General features: G+C 45.5%; 2 protein-coding genes across 6 annotated transcripts in view; both read left to right on the top strand.

The window, feature by feature from the left end:
- Positions 1-6482, top strand: part of LOC125969174 (sodium/potassium/calcium exchanger 3) — a 51607-nt gene extending 45125 nt beyond the window's left edge. For 2 of the 3 annotated variants that reach the window (XM_049720978.2, XM_049720979.2), the window contains 7 exons: positions 636-796; positions 2774-3023; positions 3123-3289; positions 3422-3536; positions 3768-3880; positions 4138-4203; positions 4413-6482. In XM_049720978.2, the coding sequence (XP_049576935.1) occupies positions 636-796; positions 2774-3023; positions 3123-3289; positions 3422-3536; positions 3768-3880; positions 4138-4203; positions 4413-4565 (1025 nt within the window). In that variant the 3' untranslated portion in view covers positions 4566-6482. Of the gene's footprint in view, positions 1-635; positions 797-2773; positions 3024-3122; positions 3290-3421; positions 3537-3767; positions 3942-4137; positions 4204-4412 lie in introns of all 3 variants that reach the window. The other variant, XR_007481497.2, reaches the window with a different exon arrangement.
- Positions 6483-6816: 334 nt separating this feature from the next.
- Positions 6817-20458, top strand: part of LOC125969172 (ras and Rab interactor 2) — a 39577-nt gene continuing 25935 nt past the window's right edge. For all 3 annotated transcript variants that reach the window (XM_049720966.2, XM_049720964.2, XM_049720967.2), the window contains exons 1-2: positions 6817-7141; positions 11783-11965. In XM_049720966.2, coding sequence (XP_049576923.1) covers positions 11897-11965 — 69 coding nt within the window. In that variant the 5' untranslated portion in view covers positions 6817-7141; positions 11783-11896. The remainder of the gene's footprint in view (positions 7142-11782; positions 11966-20458) is intronic.

Here is a 20458-nt window from a genome sequence, read left to right as displayed (position 1 = left end):
AAAAAAACTGAAAATACAGTATTAATCCACCGGTGCTGAACTGCGAGTTTGTGCGGGTCCACCAAAAAAATTCCGTGATTATTTTGCCGGTATACTTGAGAATGAAATTCATAATTTGTACAGTCAAACCTCCACATATGAATTTAATTTATTTCGGGACCTGCTTCGTATGTTGAAATAGTCGTATGTTTGATCAAATATTCCCATAAGAATACACTGCAATTCGTTTAATTGGTTCCACAGCCAAAAATACAACAATAACTCCTTAATAAATATATATAATAATATTTTATATGTATTATTTTCTATTTTTCAGTTGTTTTTTTTATTCAACTTAAATAACGTTAACATAACCGTCGCAATATATGGCGTTGGCCATCTCACATATGATTGTTTCAGTGATGGTTTGGCCAGCAATCTCCTTGTCCTTTATCCCTATAAGCAAAAGGCGTTCCATCTCCTCCAGCCATCTCGCGAGCTAACCATGATGACTTTGTATGTTGAGAATTACTTTGGATATTAAGTCAAATATTTGATCAAATGTCACATTGTATGTTGAAAAATTCACGTTTGACTGTACTTGAATTTCTGATGAACACTCAGATGACAAATAGTTTTGTTTCACCTCTCGCCAGCGAATCTCCAATATAAACCATCTGTACTGATGGTAGATGAGCTTCTGTCTGCATACCCACACCAACTGACTTTTTCTGATGCTGGCATGAGGATCATGATCACCAGTCATTTCTCCCCAAGGACCCGCCTAATAATGGCTTCCCGGATGATCATCAGTGAGGTGATTTTTGTTTGACTTTATTACTAATAATTATTATATAGCACTTTATGCTTTATAGGCGGCAATGGTTAACACGTCCGCCTCACAGTTAGGAGGATGCGGGTTCGATTCCACCTCCGACCGTTGCTGTGTGGAGTTTGCATGTTCTCCCCGTGCCCACGTGGGTTTTCTCCAGGCACTCCGGTTTCCTCCCACATCCCAAAAACATGCTTGGTAGGCCAATTGAGCACTCCAAATTGCCCCAGGTGTGAGTGCGAGTGCGGATGGTTGTTTGTCTCTGTGTGCCCTGCGATCGGCTGGCAATCGGTTCACGGTGTCCGCCGCCTACTGCCCGATGACTGCTGGGATAGGCTCCAGCATGCCCGCGACCCCCGTGGGGACAAGCGGAATAGAAAATGGATGGATGGATGGATTACCGTATTTTCCGCACTATTAGGCGCACTTAAAAACTTAAAATTTACTCAAAAAAACACAGTGAGCCTTATAATGCAGAGCGCCTTATATATGGATCAATTAATGAATTTGTTGATCCATACTGGTGGTACACAGCGTTCTGCCAAAATGTTTCAGTACGTTTTAGTACGACTAGTAAATTACAAGGTCGCATCGCTTCCCAGCATTACGGCAACCGTGGTCACGGGGAGTCACTGAATAGCTGTTGTACCCGCGAGGCTATTTCATTTCAAAATAGGCTGTTCTGTTAATGTTTTCGAGTACGTTTACGGATCAATATCCAACGGAATCATAAATAAGCAACACCAATGTGTTAAATCATTCTTTAGTCGATTCCGATCACTTTTATGGGGGAGAGTTTGAGAAACGTGATTGTTTACAGGGGGCAGCCACGACACTTTGCTGAACTCATGGGAGTCTGCGAGCTGAGGCTCATGGGAGTTTGCTGGTGGCTAATGCTATAATGATAGCTGCTATACGCACGAGGCTATTTCATATCAAAATAGGCAGCTCCGTTAATGTTTCGAGTAAATTTACGGATCGATATGGAAAGGAAACATAGGTAAGCAGTACCAATGTGTTAGATCGAACTTTTAGTCAGTTCCGATCATTTTATAGGAGATAGTTTGAGAAACGCGATTGTTTACAGAGGGCTCGTTGGTTATTGGCTAGTGGATGTATACCGCAACCCTAGTCAACCTCAGTTTGTTGCAGTATAGCATCTATTTTATGCGCCTTTTAATCCGGTGCGCCCTATATATGAAATAATTTCTAAAATAAAAAAATCAATGAGGGTGCGCCTTATAATCCAGTGTGCCTTTTGGTGCGAAAAATACGGTATGCTTTATAAAAATATTTTTTTTCTAAATGTTTGTGCACGGGAAAATGCTTGTACAAGTGCTGTAAATGAACCTTAATGTATCTATTCTCCACCACCTGAGGTGGGCATCATTCGTCTCTCATAAAGTTTTCCACCCCTGACCCACGTTGGCCCAGCCCGTGCTTCGTGGGCGAGAGCTAATCAGTGATGAGAACATGACTTCCACGTCACACACATGCACACAGAAGCAAACACGCAGCCAAATAAAGAGAAAAAAATAAAAACAACAGACACACGCACACAACATTACGGTCATTACGGTCTGTGGGACCAAAACGGGTACAACTCTGTTATAGTTCTAATTTATTTGGCTGCATGTCAGGTGTGCAGCAACTGCGTGTGACGTCGTACCGTTAAAGTCAGTTCTCAACGGTGTTTGGCTGACTTGTACCGACTGGGCGAGGCTGATATACGGACAGAAACTCAGGTACGGAGGACGATGCCCACTTGTCCACCACTATGCAAGCCACGTAATATTGGTTGACCGTGACTATGGTTTTAATTTTTCCTTAAGACAAATGTACGAGAATTTAATAAATTCATGTTTGTACTCGGGCTGCTACCTTTAACATACCATGTCCAAATATTGCACAAGTCACGGGCTCAGTTCAAGGAGGTTGATTGTAATGTTTTATCACTGCCAGAGACAAAGAGTGATCAACACCACTGAGACTCAGGTCAACTGCTTCACAAAGAACACTGATTCGGCAGCCAGTGCCCAGGGAAGGCGGAGCTTAAAGAACAATGGAGCCGAGCAGAGTCTGAATGGGAGATACATGCCTCAGCAACCGGACTACGTGATGGAGAATGAAAATGAGGATAACGAGAATAATGAGAATGATGGAGAGAGAGACGATGGCAATGAAGGCCCGTTGGTTCCTTTTAAAGCTCCAGGTAATGTTCTGAAACAAAGTGGTAATCATTTAGTTTGACCGGTTATGCGAATATTACTACTGACAGTATATGCTATCTTCTTATCTTCTGCCCTGCCAGTGGGTGTGTGTAACAAGGTGAAGTGGTTAACCATGTGGCCGTTGTCTTTGCTCCTCTTCTTAACCGTGCCCAACTGTGGCAAGCAGCGTTGGGAGAAATGGTTTATGGTCACCTTTTTCACTGCGACCATCTGGATTGCTGGCCTCTCCTACGTGATGGTGTGGATGGTCAGTCCAATGTCACGTACCAACATCAGTAACCTCCAAAAACAGGATGCTTCTTGCCGTTGTATTGGCTGTACTGTGTTCCAGCATTTTCACAGAAGAACGGTGTTCAGTGACTACCGCTAATGTTTTCAGGTGACTGTGATTGGCTTCACGTTCGGCATCCCTGACGTCATTATGGGAATCACCTTTCTGGCAGCAGGAACCAGTGTCCCAGACTGCATGGCCAGTGTTATAGTTGCAAGACAGGGTACGAGTCCAACCGAGATACGGTCTACATGCGGGCTTCCCCATTGCGGACCATTAAAAATGTTTTGTGGAAAGAATACTTTTCTGAGGTCAATTAAAACTGAAAATGAAGGTTATATAGTGTACACAGGCAAAATACGTATGTTTTAAATATGAAGAAAGCAATGGAAAGAATAGATAAAGATAGCAGACTGGCTCACAGACCGTGACAGTGTTGTTCTCCTTGCTGCAGGGCTGGGGGACATGGCCATCTCCAACTCTATAGGCAGTAATGTGTTTGACATCCTGGTGGGCTTGGGCCTGCCGTGGGCACTGCAAACTCTCTGCATAGACTACGGCTCCATTGTGAGTGCTTGTCAGACCACACAGAGAAGATGCTGCCGGACTTTGACCAGAATAAAACACAGCTAAGTTCATAAAAGACGTGACCAATTGTCTGCGGTGACCTTATGCTTTAAAATAATATTATCAGAGGTTAAATGACTGAAAGGATCGTAAAATCTTAATAAGATTACGATGACGTGAAGAAACTGCATCTTGTAGTTATTTGAGGAACACAGTAACTGCAGTTTGCTTTGAATTTCTCTCTTTTGTCTCTTCAGGTGCATCTTAACAGCAGGGGACTCATATTCTCGGTTGGACTCTTACTGGCCTCAGTCTTCTTCACTGTGAGTGCGGTATATATTTTTTTACACTAAGCGGCACTGGAAATGGATGTATGGCTAAAACTGCCCGTGACCTTAGTGAGGATATGGAGGTCGAAAAATGAGACGAAGAGACGAATGAATGAACGAACGCTAATATTAGCTATGTTTCTTTCAGATTTGATTTCCAAATCAGTTAATTTATTCATTTGCCTTGTCTTTTTCACATGCAGGTCTTGGGGGTCCATTTGAACAAGTGGACTTTGGACTGGAAATTGGGCTTGGTCTGCCTCTTAATGTACGCCATCTTCCTCTGTTTCTCTGTCCTCATCGAGTTCAACGTCTTCATCTTCGTCAACCTTCCCATGTGCAGAGACATCCGCTGACATTGCTGTCCTCTGCTACTTTTTTTTCCTCTGGCAAAGGAAGAGGGGGCCTCACTTTTCTCTTGTCGCAAACAATTGTGCCACCAATGATTTATCTTTGGTGGAGTGCACACCGTAGAGTACAGTGGTGTGGTGCATAAAAGTCTCAGCAACAGAGATGGTTGCCATTACTTTTGAATGCATCAAAACTTTGGATGATATGAAAACTATATCACCACCAACAGTTGGCAAAGAGCTGCTACTGCCTGACTGACTGAGATTTCGCGCTTGAAATTTTTGCTGAATTGTTTGTAAGGAGTCTTGCATAAAACCACATAAACAAGGTTGTCCTTTGTAAAAACAAAACGAAAACATCTTTCTCTGTATGTATTCAAACTGGCAGTAGCTGGAATTTTTTTTTGCACGTGATCCCATGGCAGGGATCATTTTTAACTTTAGCACAGTACACTGCTTACGTATCCCACTACTGTAATTCACTCCAATGTTTCAACTTTCCTCCCATGTTTTTCTGATGATGGGGCATGGTGTCATCTCCCACTTTGCACTTACACGGGGACTGTAGTTACTTAAAAATCTTGACAAATTTTCAAATTCTAATTCTGTCCAACTTAATGCCCAATTTAAGTGGCATCTCACACTGACACTTTATTTACTGGCTATGTGATTCTGTCACTGGCAGGCACTGGACTGAAAAAGGCTCTCTCTGTGGGGAAGCTTTTGGACAGTATTATGTAAAAACGTTGTCTGTTAAAAGTCCAATGATTTATTGTAAGTGTTAGCTTTGTATTTTGGACTGCGTGTGTAAGTGTACGTATATGCGTGTGTGTGTGTGTTTGTATGCACAAAGAGAAGCCAGCGACATAATTTACTCTTACTGGGGGTACATAATCCTAATTTATTTCCAAACTAATTTATTCAGCGCTTGGGTAGTATGGTGAAATTGGTGATGATGATTATGGACCTGATGCACTGTACCTAATATAGAATATGGAGAATCACTTGATGTTTATATTCAAGAATAGAGCTTTGTACTTTGTTTTGTATAACTTGGAAATATTTTGCCACATTCTCATGTACTAAGAGAGAACAAAAATGCATTTTTTCTTATTTTTATTTGTTTTTTTAATTAATTCATTTGGAGAGAAATATTGTATGGCAACAGGTAGTGAAGCACATTATGTAATATAAGTGTAACCAAAAGTACTGACATTTTATCTTTCCTATATTGTCTCCTCAATTCTGTGTCAGTGATCCAAATTTTTTTCATCCCTTATGATTTAAGATGTCAATAGAGCAATGCTTGTAGCCATTTTCATTTTCCTGCTTGTGTTTGGGGCTAATAACACATATTTTTTTAAACAGTATTTGCCACATTAAGCATGTCTTCAAACAACATGTGAAAGGTGGCATTGATTCTTAGCCCTAAAGATTTTTAGAAAACAATCTTGCTGAAAAGTTTAGGGCATTTGTTAAGTTAGAAGAGCAACCAGTAATGTTAACCCTCCACACGTTAATTTCTCCGGCATACCAGAAATGTTCAGAAGAGTTAGAACCCATGTAAACGCTGCTCAGTTTGCCTGCCTCTTTTTCAGTATAGAAAATTGCTGGAGTATTTTTAGCACTGTTGTTACTGTTCTGTTCATTTCAAAGGGATTCTGTACATTTCAAAAGGATGAGCAACTATAAGCAGATGTTGGAATAACGTTTAACAAGCAATTACATTCGCATTATTTAGATGTAAGTTAATTTATAGCTAATGATGTCCTAATTTATAGCTAATGATGTCTCATCACTTCTCATTGTGTACCTTCTTTTTTTGGTTGTTGCAGGTCTCAGGGCAGGAACTCCTAGCTAGTAAGAGACTGTGCAAAATGTCTTGCAATAAACAGATTTACATGCACTTGAACCACTTAAAAATGGGTTTTGGATACAAGTCATTTCTGTCGATAGGAAGAAACATATCCGCTGAAAACCAGTCGTGGCAATTTTGACATCACAATTACTTGGTAACAACAGTCACAACTGTAGATTGTGTTCATAATACCCTTGCCATAGTTTGTGACACTAACTTGTAATTTCTTTGGTGGAACTGGAGGTCACTTTATTGTGTCATATTCGTCTATAGATGTATAAAACCCAATTGTGTAAATCAAACCGGTGATTAAAATATCTTCGGTTTGTTTGTACCGATTTTACACCACTAGAGGGTAGAATAGTACAAAACGTGGTTGGGGGCTGAAAATGTATTCGATGATGAAAAGTGAAAGGTGATGCGCGACAAAAACATCAACTTTTCTTTGTGTGCGAGTAACGCGTGAAACGTCAAGGCCGTGAATCATTGCCGCACAGAGACAACTTATTGTTTGCTTTTATCGACAGACAAAAATGAGGACGTCTGCAGGATTATATTCAGGAATGTGAGAGCGAACGCGTGTGTAAACAACTCTAGTGAAGTTTGCAGACGTCAGGCGTCTGCTCCGTGAGAAGAGGAGCCGCGAAAACATTCTGCACTGGTGGACGGATGAATGTGGGGGGAAATGGATGTTTGAGGACCCTTTGAAGAGGCCTTTGGAAAGGTGAGCATAACATTTTTGTCACACATCAGAAGACCCGTGGTATCGGTCACATAACAGTCGGATGAAGCTCAAAAAATGTTTATTTTCCGATGGTGGTGTCAAACCGAGACATTGCATGCACTAGATTTTGGCATATTGACAATTTTGCCATTTAATACGGATGCAACGTCGAAATGTCATTTTGCATAAATTGACCGCGTTATGAATGTTCAATTATTTTCATCACACAATGGTGAACGATTTTAGTGTCTTTTGAGAAGGAATGCATTACTGCTCTCATCGTTCTTCGTTCCACGTTCTTCGTTCTACGACGTTCTTCGTTCCACGATATTGTTATTTTGCATAAATTATAATAAATGAATGTTAATTTATTTTCATCACACAATGATGAACGGTTTTAGCGTCTTTGAGAAGGAATGCATTGGCCATGACTGCTCCCGTAATTCCACTCCATGATCTTGTTAAAAAAGTATTTAAGACCTGTCTGAACATGCCTGAACCTTCTGCGAATGCCCCCTGTCTTTGTAAATCAGTAAGTTGCTTATTCATTTAAGCCTCAATCGAAGGAATTGATCAAGTTTTTTTTTTTTTTTTTGTATTAAACTACCTACTTACTACAAAATGACTTGTCCACAATAAGGTACATATGTACAGCTCTCCTCCCATTTCACATTAAAGGAGAACTGAACCCCACAATCTTCTTTATACTAATATGTTGTATGTGCCCCCACTTGCCTAAACACGACATTCTGATTAATATTGTGGAATAGGAATCAAGCAGGTAAATTCACTCAAATTAATCCATCTCAGGGGGCGGCCACTTGATGTCAGATGAAAATGTCATCACAGTTGCCAGATCTCAGGTCACAAGCAATCACAGCTCTGCTTCAGAAAACTCGTGACTGGTGCCCTGAGATGGATAAAAACAGCCTGTTTAATCATGAAGATCGCACCATTCACGTGGAGGCAAATTCAAGTGTGTGTATGTGTGTGTGTGTGTGTGTGTGTGTGTGTGTGTGTGTGTGTGTGTGTGTGTGTGTGTGTGTGTGCGCGTGCGTGCGTGCGCGTGTGTGTGTGTGTGTGTGTGTGTGTGTGTGTGTGTGCATGTGCGTGTGTGCGTGCATGTGTGTGTGTGTGTGTGTGTGTTTGCGCACGTGCGTGGGTGGGTGGTTTGGGGGGTTTTCTGTGACGATTTGGATAATCGATGCAGTAAGCAAGTCCCTAAAGGTGTCAATGAAGGCATAAATGGCTGCAAATTGATTTTGAAGGCACCAGAAACATTTTATCCCAGTAGTGTTGACATTATTGTCCTACTTGTTGTAAGAAAAAAAACTGTTAAATCCCTCTGCATTCCCCCAAAAAGAAAAAGAGAAAATTCCAGTCTAACTAAAACAACATGGGCCAGTCGGCTCAGCTGAAGTCAGGCAGAACCACTGACCCAGATTCTGCTCTGTGGTCTCAGACAGTGACGCTGATGTAAGGATTACTTTACAGAGTGTGCAGATGTGCTTTGCCAAACTTTATGTATGTTGCTTTAAAGGCTGTTTTTTTATTTCTCTCACATTAGTGTACTAACACAAAAAATACTACAAAAAACATATATTCTTATTTGTTTTGAAATAAAGTTTGTCTTTATGCTACTACTCTGAATAAAAATTATTCAGCGTGGACTTAAAATTAACAAACATTAGGTCCTGCTGGCTGTGGCAAACCACAATAAAGTTTGAGTAAAAGGGGAGTGCGGTGTCTCATTTCGCTTTATGCATTCAAGCAAGAATTAACGAGACTTTACTTTTAAACTACTACACTCTACTGTGGCTATAAGAAGTCTACACACCCTTGTTCAAACTCCATCTTTTTGTGTTACAAGAGAACGAAACCAAAGTAAATCAATACCTTTTCCACCCTTAATATGACATACCAATATGTCTGTGTTTCAATACATGTAGCTGTGTTCACCAATTGATCACATCATTTTGCATATGTAAACAAGTCCCATGCCAAATTGAAGAACAGTCTGTTGGATTCAAAATCCCATTATGAATTTGGTAGATTGTGTTGAATTGATTGTGGATTAAATAGGTCATGAAGCCATTTCTTTCAAGTGGACCATACTACTCAACCAGTTGGATGCTGTTTATTCAGGTTAAGCTAATTTGCTGTCTAAAAAGGTCAACATAATGTCAGATGAGCCAGCTGTTACAACACACACACATGCATGCATGCACACACACACGAACACACTCAGAAAATGCATACTATTAGGACATCACCTAAATGTGTGGTTTCTCATATCTAGTGCAACACCTCAAATATCTGCTTGTTTTTATTGGAACACAGAAAGTGAGACAGTAGGACAGTAAGACAAACAAGGCTCCACAGGACATTCCTTTGTGGGTTTGAATGTTCCCCACTTCCTAGTTGTTGTTTTTATAGCTCAAAACCAAAGGTTTCCAAAGATGAGAATGAGCAAAACAACTGAAAAAACAGTCAGTCCTCATATTTGAGAAGCTGCAGCTTGGTAACAAAATCATTCTTGTTTTGTGATTGCGCCAAGTTGTATGGAAAAAATGTGTTGCTGCATAGTCGAGTCTTATGGTCACTTTTGCTGTTTGTCTTGTTAATTATTATAACATTGACATTGTTACAGCACACATTCCTTCCTTCCCTTCAGCCTGGAATGGGTGGGGTGTGCTTTTCCTGTGTGAGTCACGTGCATATCTGGTTCACAGGAGATGTATCTGCCAGGAAGGGAATAATTGACCTAATGATTTCAGCCTGGATAGTGAAAAAGAGGTGAATGTTTGGCAAAGCAGATGGAGGTGGGGGAAGGTAGAAAAGAGGTCAAGGAGGGTAAAACATGCACAGAAGAAGAAATAAATGCACCGTTTTTATTATTTTGACTATTTTACGGCATCCTTTAGGCCAGGGGCGTCAAACTCATTTGTTTTCGCGGGCCGTATTGTAGTCATAGCTTCTTTCGGAGGGCCATTATGACTGTCAGCCCAAATAAATGTATGAGAACCTCATATTATATACAGTAAAAGCTACAAAACAAACTGGCAAATAACTCGTTTTCAAATCAGACGAGTAAAAACTGGTCAAATATTTTAAAAAATATATTATTAAAATTGAAGACAATTTGCAATTCTAGTAATGACACACGAATTTGATGCACAATTGGTCTTTGCGGGCCACATAAAATGATGTGGCGGGCCGTATCTGGCCCCCGGGCATTGAGTTTGACACCTGTGCTTTAGGCATTTTCTCAAGACTTAAATCCATGTTGCGCAAAATGTATAAATCGAAGCTGGGGTATGGGAATTATGTAGGTAGACCAGGGGTGTCAAACTCATTTGTGTCGCGGGCCGCATTGTAGTCATTGTTTCCCTCGGAGGGCTATTCTGACTGTCAACGTGGTCTATATACATACAGTATAGGCTACACAACAAACTGATGAATAACTAGTTTTGAAATCAGACACTAGTAAAATTGTCCAAATAGTTTAAAAAGATGAATGGTAATAAAAATTGCTAGCAATGTCTATTTGTAAAAAGTAAAAACGATTTGTCATTTTAGTAATTCCACAAAGTTGATGCAAAATTTGTCTTCGCGGGCCACATAAAATGATGTGGCGGGCTGTATCTGGTCTCCAGGCCTTGAGTTTGACACCTATGAGGTGGACTGTACGACTTCTTTGTAGTTGTCTCCCAAGGGGATATTTAGAGCAGCACACATCACATTTGGAGTGAATTGCATATTTCTACCGCTTCAATGACTATAACCAGATTTTAGATAAAAAATAACTTCAGATTTCATCCAAATTTCAATAATTCGTATACTATGGTTCTGGGTTTGAATATCGGCCTGACCTTTATGTTTGTATGTTATTCAAATGGATTCTGTCATCATCATACATTTTCCTCCCAGAGTTCAAAAACATCCATGCTAAATTAATTGAAGTCGCTTTAATGCCCTATGGTATGAAAAAGAGTTTTGATATGAGCCCTGTTACTGACTGGTGACCATTATTCTAATCGAGAGTGTTCCCTGGAAAGATTTCAGTTATCTAGTGAATGTGTCCAAGAAATTTTTATTCAAATTTGATTCTTCCCATTTGGTAAAATGATCATATTGTTAACCTTATCTGTATTTCAAGTATTTCGAGTCTTGAGCAATGTGATAAAAGTGTTAGTTGGAAATGTCTTGTCTAAGCTTGTATTCTGAACACATTAAGGTAGGAAGACTGGCTCAAGAAGCAGCTGTGCAGCAAGTGGTGCTTGCTAAAATGGAAAGTCAATTACGGTATAAATGTGAGGCAATAAAAACAGACTGAAATTTTGAAGAAATATGGGTGAGAAAATAAGTCACCGTGACAGTGAACGTAATAAAACTTGAAGCTGAAGTGACTTCAGAGTGGTAGAAAGGGTGGAGGCGCTAAAGTGAAAGAATGAGCAGAATAATTACAGGGAGTTTAGGAAAAAGGCACACTCAGACTTACTATTCATAACTGGATAGAGTGGAAACCTCTTCCCTTTGTATCACCGCTGAAAAATGTGGACTGATGCGTTTGTGTGCGGGTGTGTTTATGCGTGTGTGTGTGTGCGTGCGTGTGTGTGTGTGTGTGTGTTTGACCCACAGAGCTCTGGCCCACTCTGTGACGCAGATGTAAACAAGAGCTCTGGCCCACTCTGTGATGCAGATGTAAACACACAGCCATAAAGCAGACTTTGTCCACATTAAAAGGAAGACAAAATGGACTCTCACATTTCAAGTAACAATCCACAAGATGCCCCCATGATTCGAAGCGGCAGCTTCTTTAAGGTAAGGACACAGTGGTTGAGAAGGATTTTATTGAGGTGGTTTTCCGAGATCATTCATAACGTTGGAACATGCTACATTCGGAATCAACACAGAAGACTGACCCTACATTTAGTCTCATGAAACTCTGTCGAAATGTGTTTCCTGAATGAATTTTGTGCTGAACTCAATTTTCTGTGTGGGATCACTTTGACAAAACCCAGTTAGCTACATCTTTGCTGACTTTGTGGATTAATCATGCCGTTTATTCCAAGGTGACACTATTAAAAGGTATGGGAGAGAGGTGGTAATAGCAATTATTAACAATCACTGCATCGACAACTTCTCTCAGCAGTCAAATGTGTTTGTATCCAACAATACTCACCTCTGTTTACCATTTGGCTTTGAACAATTTGTTTTGGACATTTCACCCAGATGCCAAGTAATGGGCAGAAAAATGTTATGGGGGGGGTTAATCTTTAACAATAGGCCAAAATTCAGGACAGCGCTCAGAATAGTTTCTGGAATAAGCTGCTAAAAAAATATTTACTTGTTAATTTACGATCTAATTTCACTCTTGATGGGTTGGCAGGCATTTGTAGTTTAAAGCTAATCGTTCTAAAAGTTAAATTTCCATTATTCGGAACGTAACAATGATCATTTAGTCATGGAACGATCATATTTTGTGCCCATACCTTACAAACCCGTTTTATGATCTGGCCTTCCTTAATTTGATCAGCAATTTTATGGCTATGAGCAAGCAACACTGTCACATGCCACGGGTGTATTCCAAGAAAAACATTTCTTGATGGATGCTGCTAAAACAACATAGAGCCTAATTCATTATTTTGTTTGTAAGAATTTTCTCTAATTAGTTTGAAGAAAGGTTTGCAAGGGTGTAAATGGGAATTAATATTATAGACATAATTGAGAAGCTTTGAGATATGCTTTAGTCCACTTGATGATGCAGTTCTCTGAAAATACAAAAGGTGAAAAGCACGAAATGCTATGATTTTTTTACGGCCCACTATTTTCTGATTGTTAGTGCAAGTTAGTGGTAAGTTAAGTTAAAGTCCCATTGATCGTCACACACACATCTGGGTGTGGTGAAATTTGTCCTCTGCATTTAACCCATCCCCGTGTGATTTTGATCCATCCCCTGGGGGAGAGGGGAGCAGTGAGCAGCAGCGGTGCCGCGCTCGGGAATCATTTGGTGATCTAACCCCCCAATTCCAACCCTTAATGCTGAGTGCCAAGCAGGGAGGCAATGGGTCCCATTTTTATATTCTTTGATATGACACTCTACCACTAGGCCACTAGACTATACATTACATTACAATTTCCATACAACAGTCGTGTTCCGGCACCACAGTAAAAATGGTTGTAAACCGAGCAACCACCTCTTGTGCATTGAGTGCTTACTATGCTCTTTAACAAACAATAACATAATTCCCTTTTTACTTGAGTAAGTGCACATCATATTGTGTTTGCATTGCATCACGTTCACTGCACTCCACAGGGACTTATTTGTCTTATTTTAGTTTTGGACATTAGTGACAAACCTTCGGTGAGGGTTGTGAGGCCTGAACAGGAAGGAGTCTACAAGGTCCAGTGAGGGAGGGTGGGGGAGCCTTTGCTGAGTGACATGGTGCCCACATGGTGGAGAAAGCTATTAGAGAACACAGCACTCTGTTGGTAAACCCGAAAACTTGTGCTAAATAGACAGGTATAAATAATTTATTCATACAGCATTTTAAAGTCATAGATGTAAGAGAACATTCTAAATAAAACAATGAAAACATGAGACGCTTTCTGCATGTCATTTGATATTTATGCTGTACCGTAATTTCCGGACTATAAGTCGCGTTTTTTTTCATAGTTTGGGTGGGGGGGGGCGACTTATATTCAGGAGCGACTTATATATGTTTTTTTTTTCCACAAATTTTACTTGATCATTAAGACATCACTTACTTACAAGTATAGTTGACCACTTCCCATGTTATTTTTAGTATAGTTGATCACTTCACATGCTTTTATATCTTTATCTTGAACATATTAAAAACATAAAAAATAGAGAAAACATCAAATAAAGCAATTAACACTTTAAAGCACCATATCCAAGTCCACTGTCTGCTGTATGTACACTTGCTCCATTTTTGCTCCTCTTATATTTATTATTATTATTTATCATTATGGGCGGCTCGGTGGCGCACTGGGTAGCACGTCCGCCTCACAGTTAGGAGGGTGCGGGTTCGATTCCACCTCCGGCCCTCCCTGTGCGGAGTTTGCATGTTCTCCCCGAGCCCGCGTGGGTTTTCTCCGGGCACTCCGGTTTCCTCCCACATCCCAAAAACATGCTTGGTAGGCCGATTGATCACTCCAAATTGTCCCTAGGTGTGAGTGCGAGTGCGAATGGTTGTTTGTCTCTGTGTGCCCTGCGATTGGCTGGCAACCGGTTCAGGGTGTCCCCCGCCTACTGCCCGATGACGGCTGGGATAGGCTCCAGCACGCCCGCGACCCCCGTGGGGACTAAGCGGTTCAGAAAATGGATGGATGGATTTATCATTATTTGTTTATTTATCATTTATTCAGCACTCTTATTTATTCATTGTTTGTGCCTTCTTGTTTTTTTTTGTGTTGCTTGTATGCACATGTGTACTATCTCACCGAGGGATAGTGGGAACGTTGTTAAGGATCGGACAGTACAGCCAAGTGCGTAGCGACAGACTTTATTGTGGAAGGGGATGTTAGGAACAGCTGGCGCTGGAGCGGCGATGGGGCTGGAGAGGACAAACGATTCTGCGGGGGTTTCAAATAGTCAAGCGAGTCAGTATCTCCGGGACTGATGAGCGAAGCAGCATCAAGGGACAGACTGACACTCGGGTCTGCGCTGGCGGCGCTGATATAGCGCTGTCCATGAACCCGTGGCAGGTGACGGTGATTCCACTGACAGGGGGGCGTGGTCCTGTCGCAGGTGGCACCAGCACGTGACAGAACCCCCCCACAAGGGACAGCTCCCGACGTCCCCAGGAACCGAAAACAACAAAACAAAAAAAAAGTAAGGCAATACCCCGGGCGGCCAGGTGGAGGGGTCAGCACACTGCTGAAACGTCCGACACTTCGCCTGACGCAGGATCGACGGACGCGGGGGCAGAAGACCCCGGTACCGGCGGGCAAGACCTCCCCGGACCCTCACCCCTGGTCCCCTCGTCCCTCCTTGGGCGCCCGCGCCGAGGACCCGGTTGGTCCGGATGACAGCGATGGAACTCCGTGATGAGCGAACGGTCGAGTATCCAGCTGCTCGGAACCCAGGAGCGGTGCGCGTCGTCATAACCCTCCCAATCCACGAGGTATTGTAGGCCACGACCGCGCCGCCGCGATCGGAGCAGGGAGCGGACAGCGTAAGCCGGACCCCCATCGACGAGCTGGGGCGGCGGCGGCGGAACGGGCGCCGGCGCCAACGCGCTCTCATGGATGGGCCGCACACGGGACACGTGGAACGTGGGATGAACCTTCATGGAGTCTGGAAGGAGCAGACAGACTGCGGCCGGGCCAATCACCTTCTGAATAGGGAACGGTCCAACAAAGCGGGGCGCCAGTTTGCGGGATCCCGCTCGCAGCGGCAAATCCCGCATCGAGCCACACACGCTGCCCCACTCTGTACTCCGGAGCCGGCGTCCGGTGCTTGTTCGCCTGGCGGGCGTAGCCTGAAACAGAGCGGAGAAGAGTGACCCGGCCCCTCGCCCAGGCACGATGACAACGGCGGACACAAGCTTGGGCCGACGGGCACGCCGCACCACGCTCCTGGTGGGCGAACAAGGGTGGCTGGTACCCGAAGACGCAGTGGAAAGGCGAAAGTCCCGTGGCCGAGCTGGGGAGGGAATTGTGAGCATACTCCACCCAGGGAAGCTGTTGGACCCACCCGCGCTGGTCCCCGGCGGCCATGCATTGGAGAGACCTGCCCAGTTCCTGGATCAGGCGCTCCGCTTGACCATTGGACTGAGGGTGAAACCCCGATGAGAGGCTGGCCGTGGCACCGAGGAGTCGGCAGAACTCCGTCCAGAAGGTGGAAGCGAATTGAGGACCTCGGTCCGACACGATGTCCTGTGGGAGACCGTGGTGACGAAACACCTCCCGCACCATGATGGACGCAGTCTGCTTCGCAGATGGGAGCTTAGGCAGAGGGATGAAATGCGTCATCTTGCTGAAACGGTCCACCACCGTGAGGACCACCGTGTTTCCCTCTGAGGGGGGGAGGCCCGTGACAAAGTCGATTGACAGGTGAGACCAGGGACGCTGGGGGACCGGCAAGGGTTGAAGCAGCCCGGCCGGAGGACGAGTAGACTTCTTATAGCGGTTTCAAATTGAGCAGGCTCTGACGTAATCGCTGGTGTCCACTTGCCAGGTGGGCCACCAGAAACGCTGTGCCACCACGTACCTCGTGCGTGCAGCGCCAGGATGACAGGCCAGGCGTGAGTCGTGCGCCCATTGCAGCACGGACGATCGCAGGCGACCCTCCGGGCAGTTGCTGGGGCCGGGTTGATCGCGTGATGCGGCTTCCACTTGGTGTTCGATCTCCCATGTAAGAGCCGCCACCCGAACCAAGCTCGGGAGGATAGTGGGTGTCCCTCCTCCCCACCAGGAAACAAACGCGACAGGGCGTCCGCCTTCGCGTTACGGGAACCCGGTCTGTAGGAAAGAGAGAACTCAAACCGGTCAAAGAACAGAGCCCACCGTGCTTGTCTCGCGTTCAGTCTCTTGGCCGATCTCAGATACTCCAAGTTGCGGTGGTCGGTCCAGACAATGAACGGAGTGGTGGCGCCCTCCAGCCAATCCCGCCACTCCTCCAAGGCCAACTTGACGGCGAGGAGCTCCCGATTACCGATGTCATAGTTCTGTTCTGAGGCTGACAAACGGCGAGAAAAGAAGGCGCACGGGTGGAGACGATCGTCTTGGCGGCTACGTTGAGACAACACCGCCCCGACACCCACATTCGAGGCGTCCACTTCGACCACGAACTGTCTGTCAGGATCGGGAACTCTGAGGATGGGAGCGGATGTGAACCTCCTCTTAAGCTCCTGAAATGCCTGTTCCGCCCGTTCTGTCCATTTGTACGGGGAGGCGGGGCTGGTAAGGGCGGTGAGTGGCGCGGCCGCCGTGCTGTATCCACGGATAAAACGGCGATAAAAGTTCGCGAATCCTAAGAATTGTTGCAGCCGCTTGCGTGTCTCGGGAACAGTCCATGACGTGACCGCCTCCACCTTCCCAGGGTCCATTTCGATGGATCCCTCACGCACCACGTAGCCGAGGAATTTGACAGAGGAGGCGTGGAACTCGCACTTCTCTGCTTTCACGTAGAGCGAATTCTCTAGGAGGCGTCGCAGCACCGCCCGAACATGCTTGATGTGCTCAGGGAGCGAGCGGGAGAAGATGAGGATGTCGTCCAAATAAACGAACACGAATTTGTCCAGCATGTCTCGTAACACGTCGTTTATCAGGGACTGGAAAACCGCTGGGGCGTTGGTGAGCCCAAACAGAACCACCAAGTACTCGTAGTGTCCGCTCGGGGTGTTGAAAGCCGTCTTCCACTCGTCTCCCTCCCGGATGCGGATCAGGTGGTAGGCGTTGCGAAGATCCAGCTTTGTGAAGATGGTGGCACCCTGAAGGCTCTCAAAGGCGGAAGAAAGAAGAGGCAGAGGGTATCGGTTCTTTACAGTGATCTCGTTTATTCCCCGGTAGTCGATACACGGGCGGAGCGTGCCCTCCTTCTTCTTCACGAAGAAAAACCCCGCTCCCGCAGGCGAAGAGGACGGCCGTATGATACCGGCTGCCAGGGACTCCCGGATGTATTCCTCCATAGCCCGGCGCTCAGGAGCGGACAGGGAGTAGACGCGTCCCTTGGGAAGGAAGGTGCCGGGCAACAGGTCGATGGCGCAAACGTAGGACCGGTGTGGAGGAAGAGAAGCGGCCCTGGCTTTACTAAAAACCTCCTTGAGTTCGTGATAAAATGCTAGGACATTGGAGATGTCGGGACTGTACCTGAGCGGGGCTCTGCCGAGTGGGCTGGTGGCCGCCTTCAGGCACACTCGATGGCAGCGTTCGCTCCACTGCCAACAACCCACCTCCCAGTCCAGCACCGGGTTGTGCTGCCGCAACCAAGGGTGCCCCAGTATCAGCTGCTGTCATGGGAGGGAAAGAAGAAAAAACTGGATGATCTCGTGGTGATTGCCGGAGAGCAGTAACTTAACTGGTTCCGTCACGAAAGCCACCTCGCCAATCAGACGGCCATCAATGGCACGCGCGGGAATGGACGGGCTCAGAGGGAGGAAGCCGACACCCCACTGACGCGCCAGGCTAATGTCCATGATGTTCCCCTCCGCGCCGGAATCCACCAAGGCCGCCACGTTTTGGTCGCCCCCCGCAAGCTGGACACGTGCCTGTAGCGTGAGCGTGCTGGGACTGGGAGAACCGGTGCTGGTCGAGCTCACGCGGATCCCCCGACGCCGCGTGAGCTCCTGCCTTTTAACGGGCACCCCGCCACCCGATGACCCCCTTCCCCACAGTAAAAACACAAGCCCAGTGAGAGGCGTCGACGGTGCTCCTCCGAGGGAACCCGAGCCCCTCCCAGATCCATGGGCTCGGCGGGTGGTGTGGTTGACGGGTCCCCAGCAGACGGAGGAATGTAACCATGCGGGTTCCGCGGGGACCTCCTCTCCCGATCGCGCCGCCGCGTCCGGATCCGCCGGTCTACTCAGGCCGCCAAGTCCATCGCGCCCTTCAGGGTTCGCGGGCGATCGTAAGACACCAGTTCGTCTTTCATATACTCAGCGAGGCCGTTTAGGAATGTGCTAACGAGCGCTGGCGTGTTCCATCCGCTGCTGCCGGCCAAAGTCTGGAACTTAAGGGCGTACTCCGCGACCGATCGGCTACCTTGACGCAGCGTCGCCAGTTCCTCGGCGACGTCTTCGGCGGCGGATCCCAGGTCGAACAGGCAGAGCAATTCCTCCGCGAAGGCGTCGAAGGAATCACAAGCTGGGGCCATCCTTTCATATTCGGCCAGACCCCACAGCCGCGCCTCGCCCGTGAGGTGGGTTAGAACGAACCCGACCTTGGCTGATTCTGACGCAAACGTGACGGGCTGGAGGCTGAACATTATGCGACAGTTGGTCACGAATGCCCTCACGTGCTTGGGATCGCCGTTGAACTTCTCGATGTTGCCGGGCGGTGCGGGGGTGCCGTGACAGCCGGGGACGCAGCCACCGACAGTCTCTGGAGGGCTTTGGCCATCTCCTGCTGCTGTAGCTGTTGTTGCTGACCAACCTCGATCAGGTGCCGGATGTCGGCGGACAGGCTGCTGATGGCGGTCTCGGCTCACTCCAGTCGGCTCAATGCCGTCTCGTCGTTCGCTGGCTGCATAGCGTTGGTCAGTCTGTACTGTTAAGGATCGGACAGTACAGCCAAGTGCGTAGCGACAGACTTTATTGTGGAAGGGGATGATGGGAACAGCTGGCACTGGAGCGGCGATCGGGCTGGAGAGGACAAACGATTTTGCGGGGGTTTCAAATAGTCAAGCGAGTCAGTATCTCCGGGACTGATGAGCGAAGCAGCATCAAGGGACAGACTGACACTCAGGTCTGCGCTGGCGGCGCTGATATAGCGCTGTCCATGAACCCCTGGCAGGTGACGGTGATTCCACTGACAGGGGGGCGTGGTCCTGTCGCAGGGGGCACCAGCACGTGACAAACGTAATTTCAATCTCTTTGTGTGTCTTGGTATATGAAAAAAAAATCGACAATAAAGCAGACTTTGACTTTGATAAAACAACCAAATAAACAAAAACAAAAAACTACATCTGAAAAAAATTATATTTTCAGACGAAACTGGATGAGGGCGCTCTAAATTTCACCGTTGGCCGTGACTCATCAACTGGGTGGGCTTAAAAAAAATGGCACCAAAAAGAAACTCATATTTTGCAGGTTACAAACTTCAAGTTGTAAAATATGCAGCTAAAAACAGTAATCGAGCAGCAGAAAGAAAGTTTGGAGAACCGTGATGTACCAAGGGATTACTATTTCAAGTGATGTCAGTGTTACATAAAGACAAACGTACCCATGTAAGGACTACCGGCATCATTAGCAGTGATCATTTCTAAGTGACACGGAGGAGAGTTTGAAGGAATTAAGGATTTGGAGTGACATAGAAGGTTTGAAAAACTATTATGGCTTTTACGCACGCCCGGTCCTACTCTACTGAGTCGGGGGCCGAGTGGCGGTGACACCGATGGTTTTATAAACATGTTATTTATGTAATAGTTGTCCTAAATCACTCTATATGTTATGTCAGGCCCGTTCTCAGCTCCTCGTTTGTGTTTGTCACGTTAGCATACCTATCGTTTAGCCTGTTGCTATCATATCGAACGATAGATGGATTTAATGAATTGGAGTGACACCGATGGTTTTATAAACATGTTATTCATGTAATAGTTGTCCTTAATCACTCTATATGTTACGTCAGGCC

Source organism: Syngnathus scovelli, chromosome 5, assembly GCF_024217435.2.
Source record: "Syngnathus scovelli strain Florida chromosome 5, RoL_Ssco_1.2, whole genome shotgun sequence".
Taxonomy (NCBI): Eukaryota; Metazoa; Chordata; class Actinopteri; order Syngnathiformes; family Syngnathidae; genus Syngnathus; species Syngnathus scovelli.
Note: the sequence above shows the minus strand (reverse complement) of the source record. Positions and strands in the feature narration are given on the sequence as shown.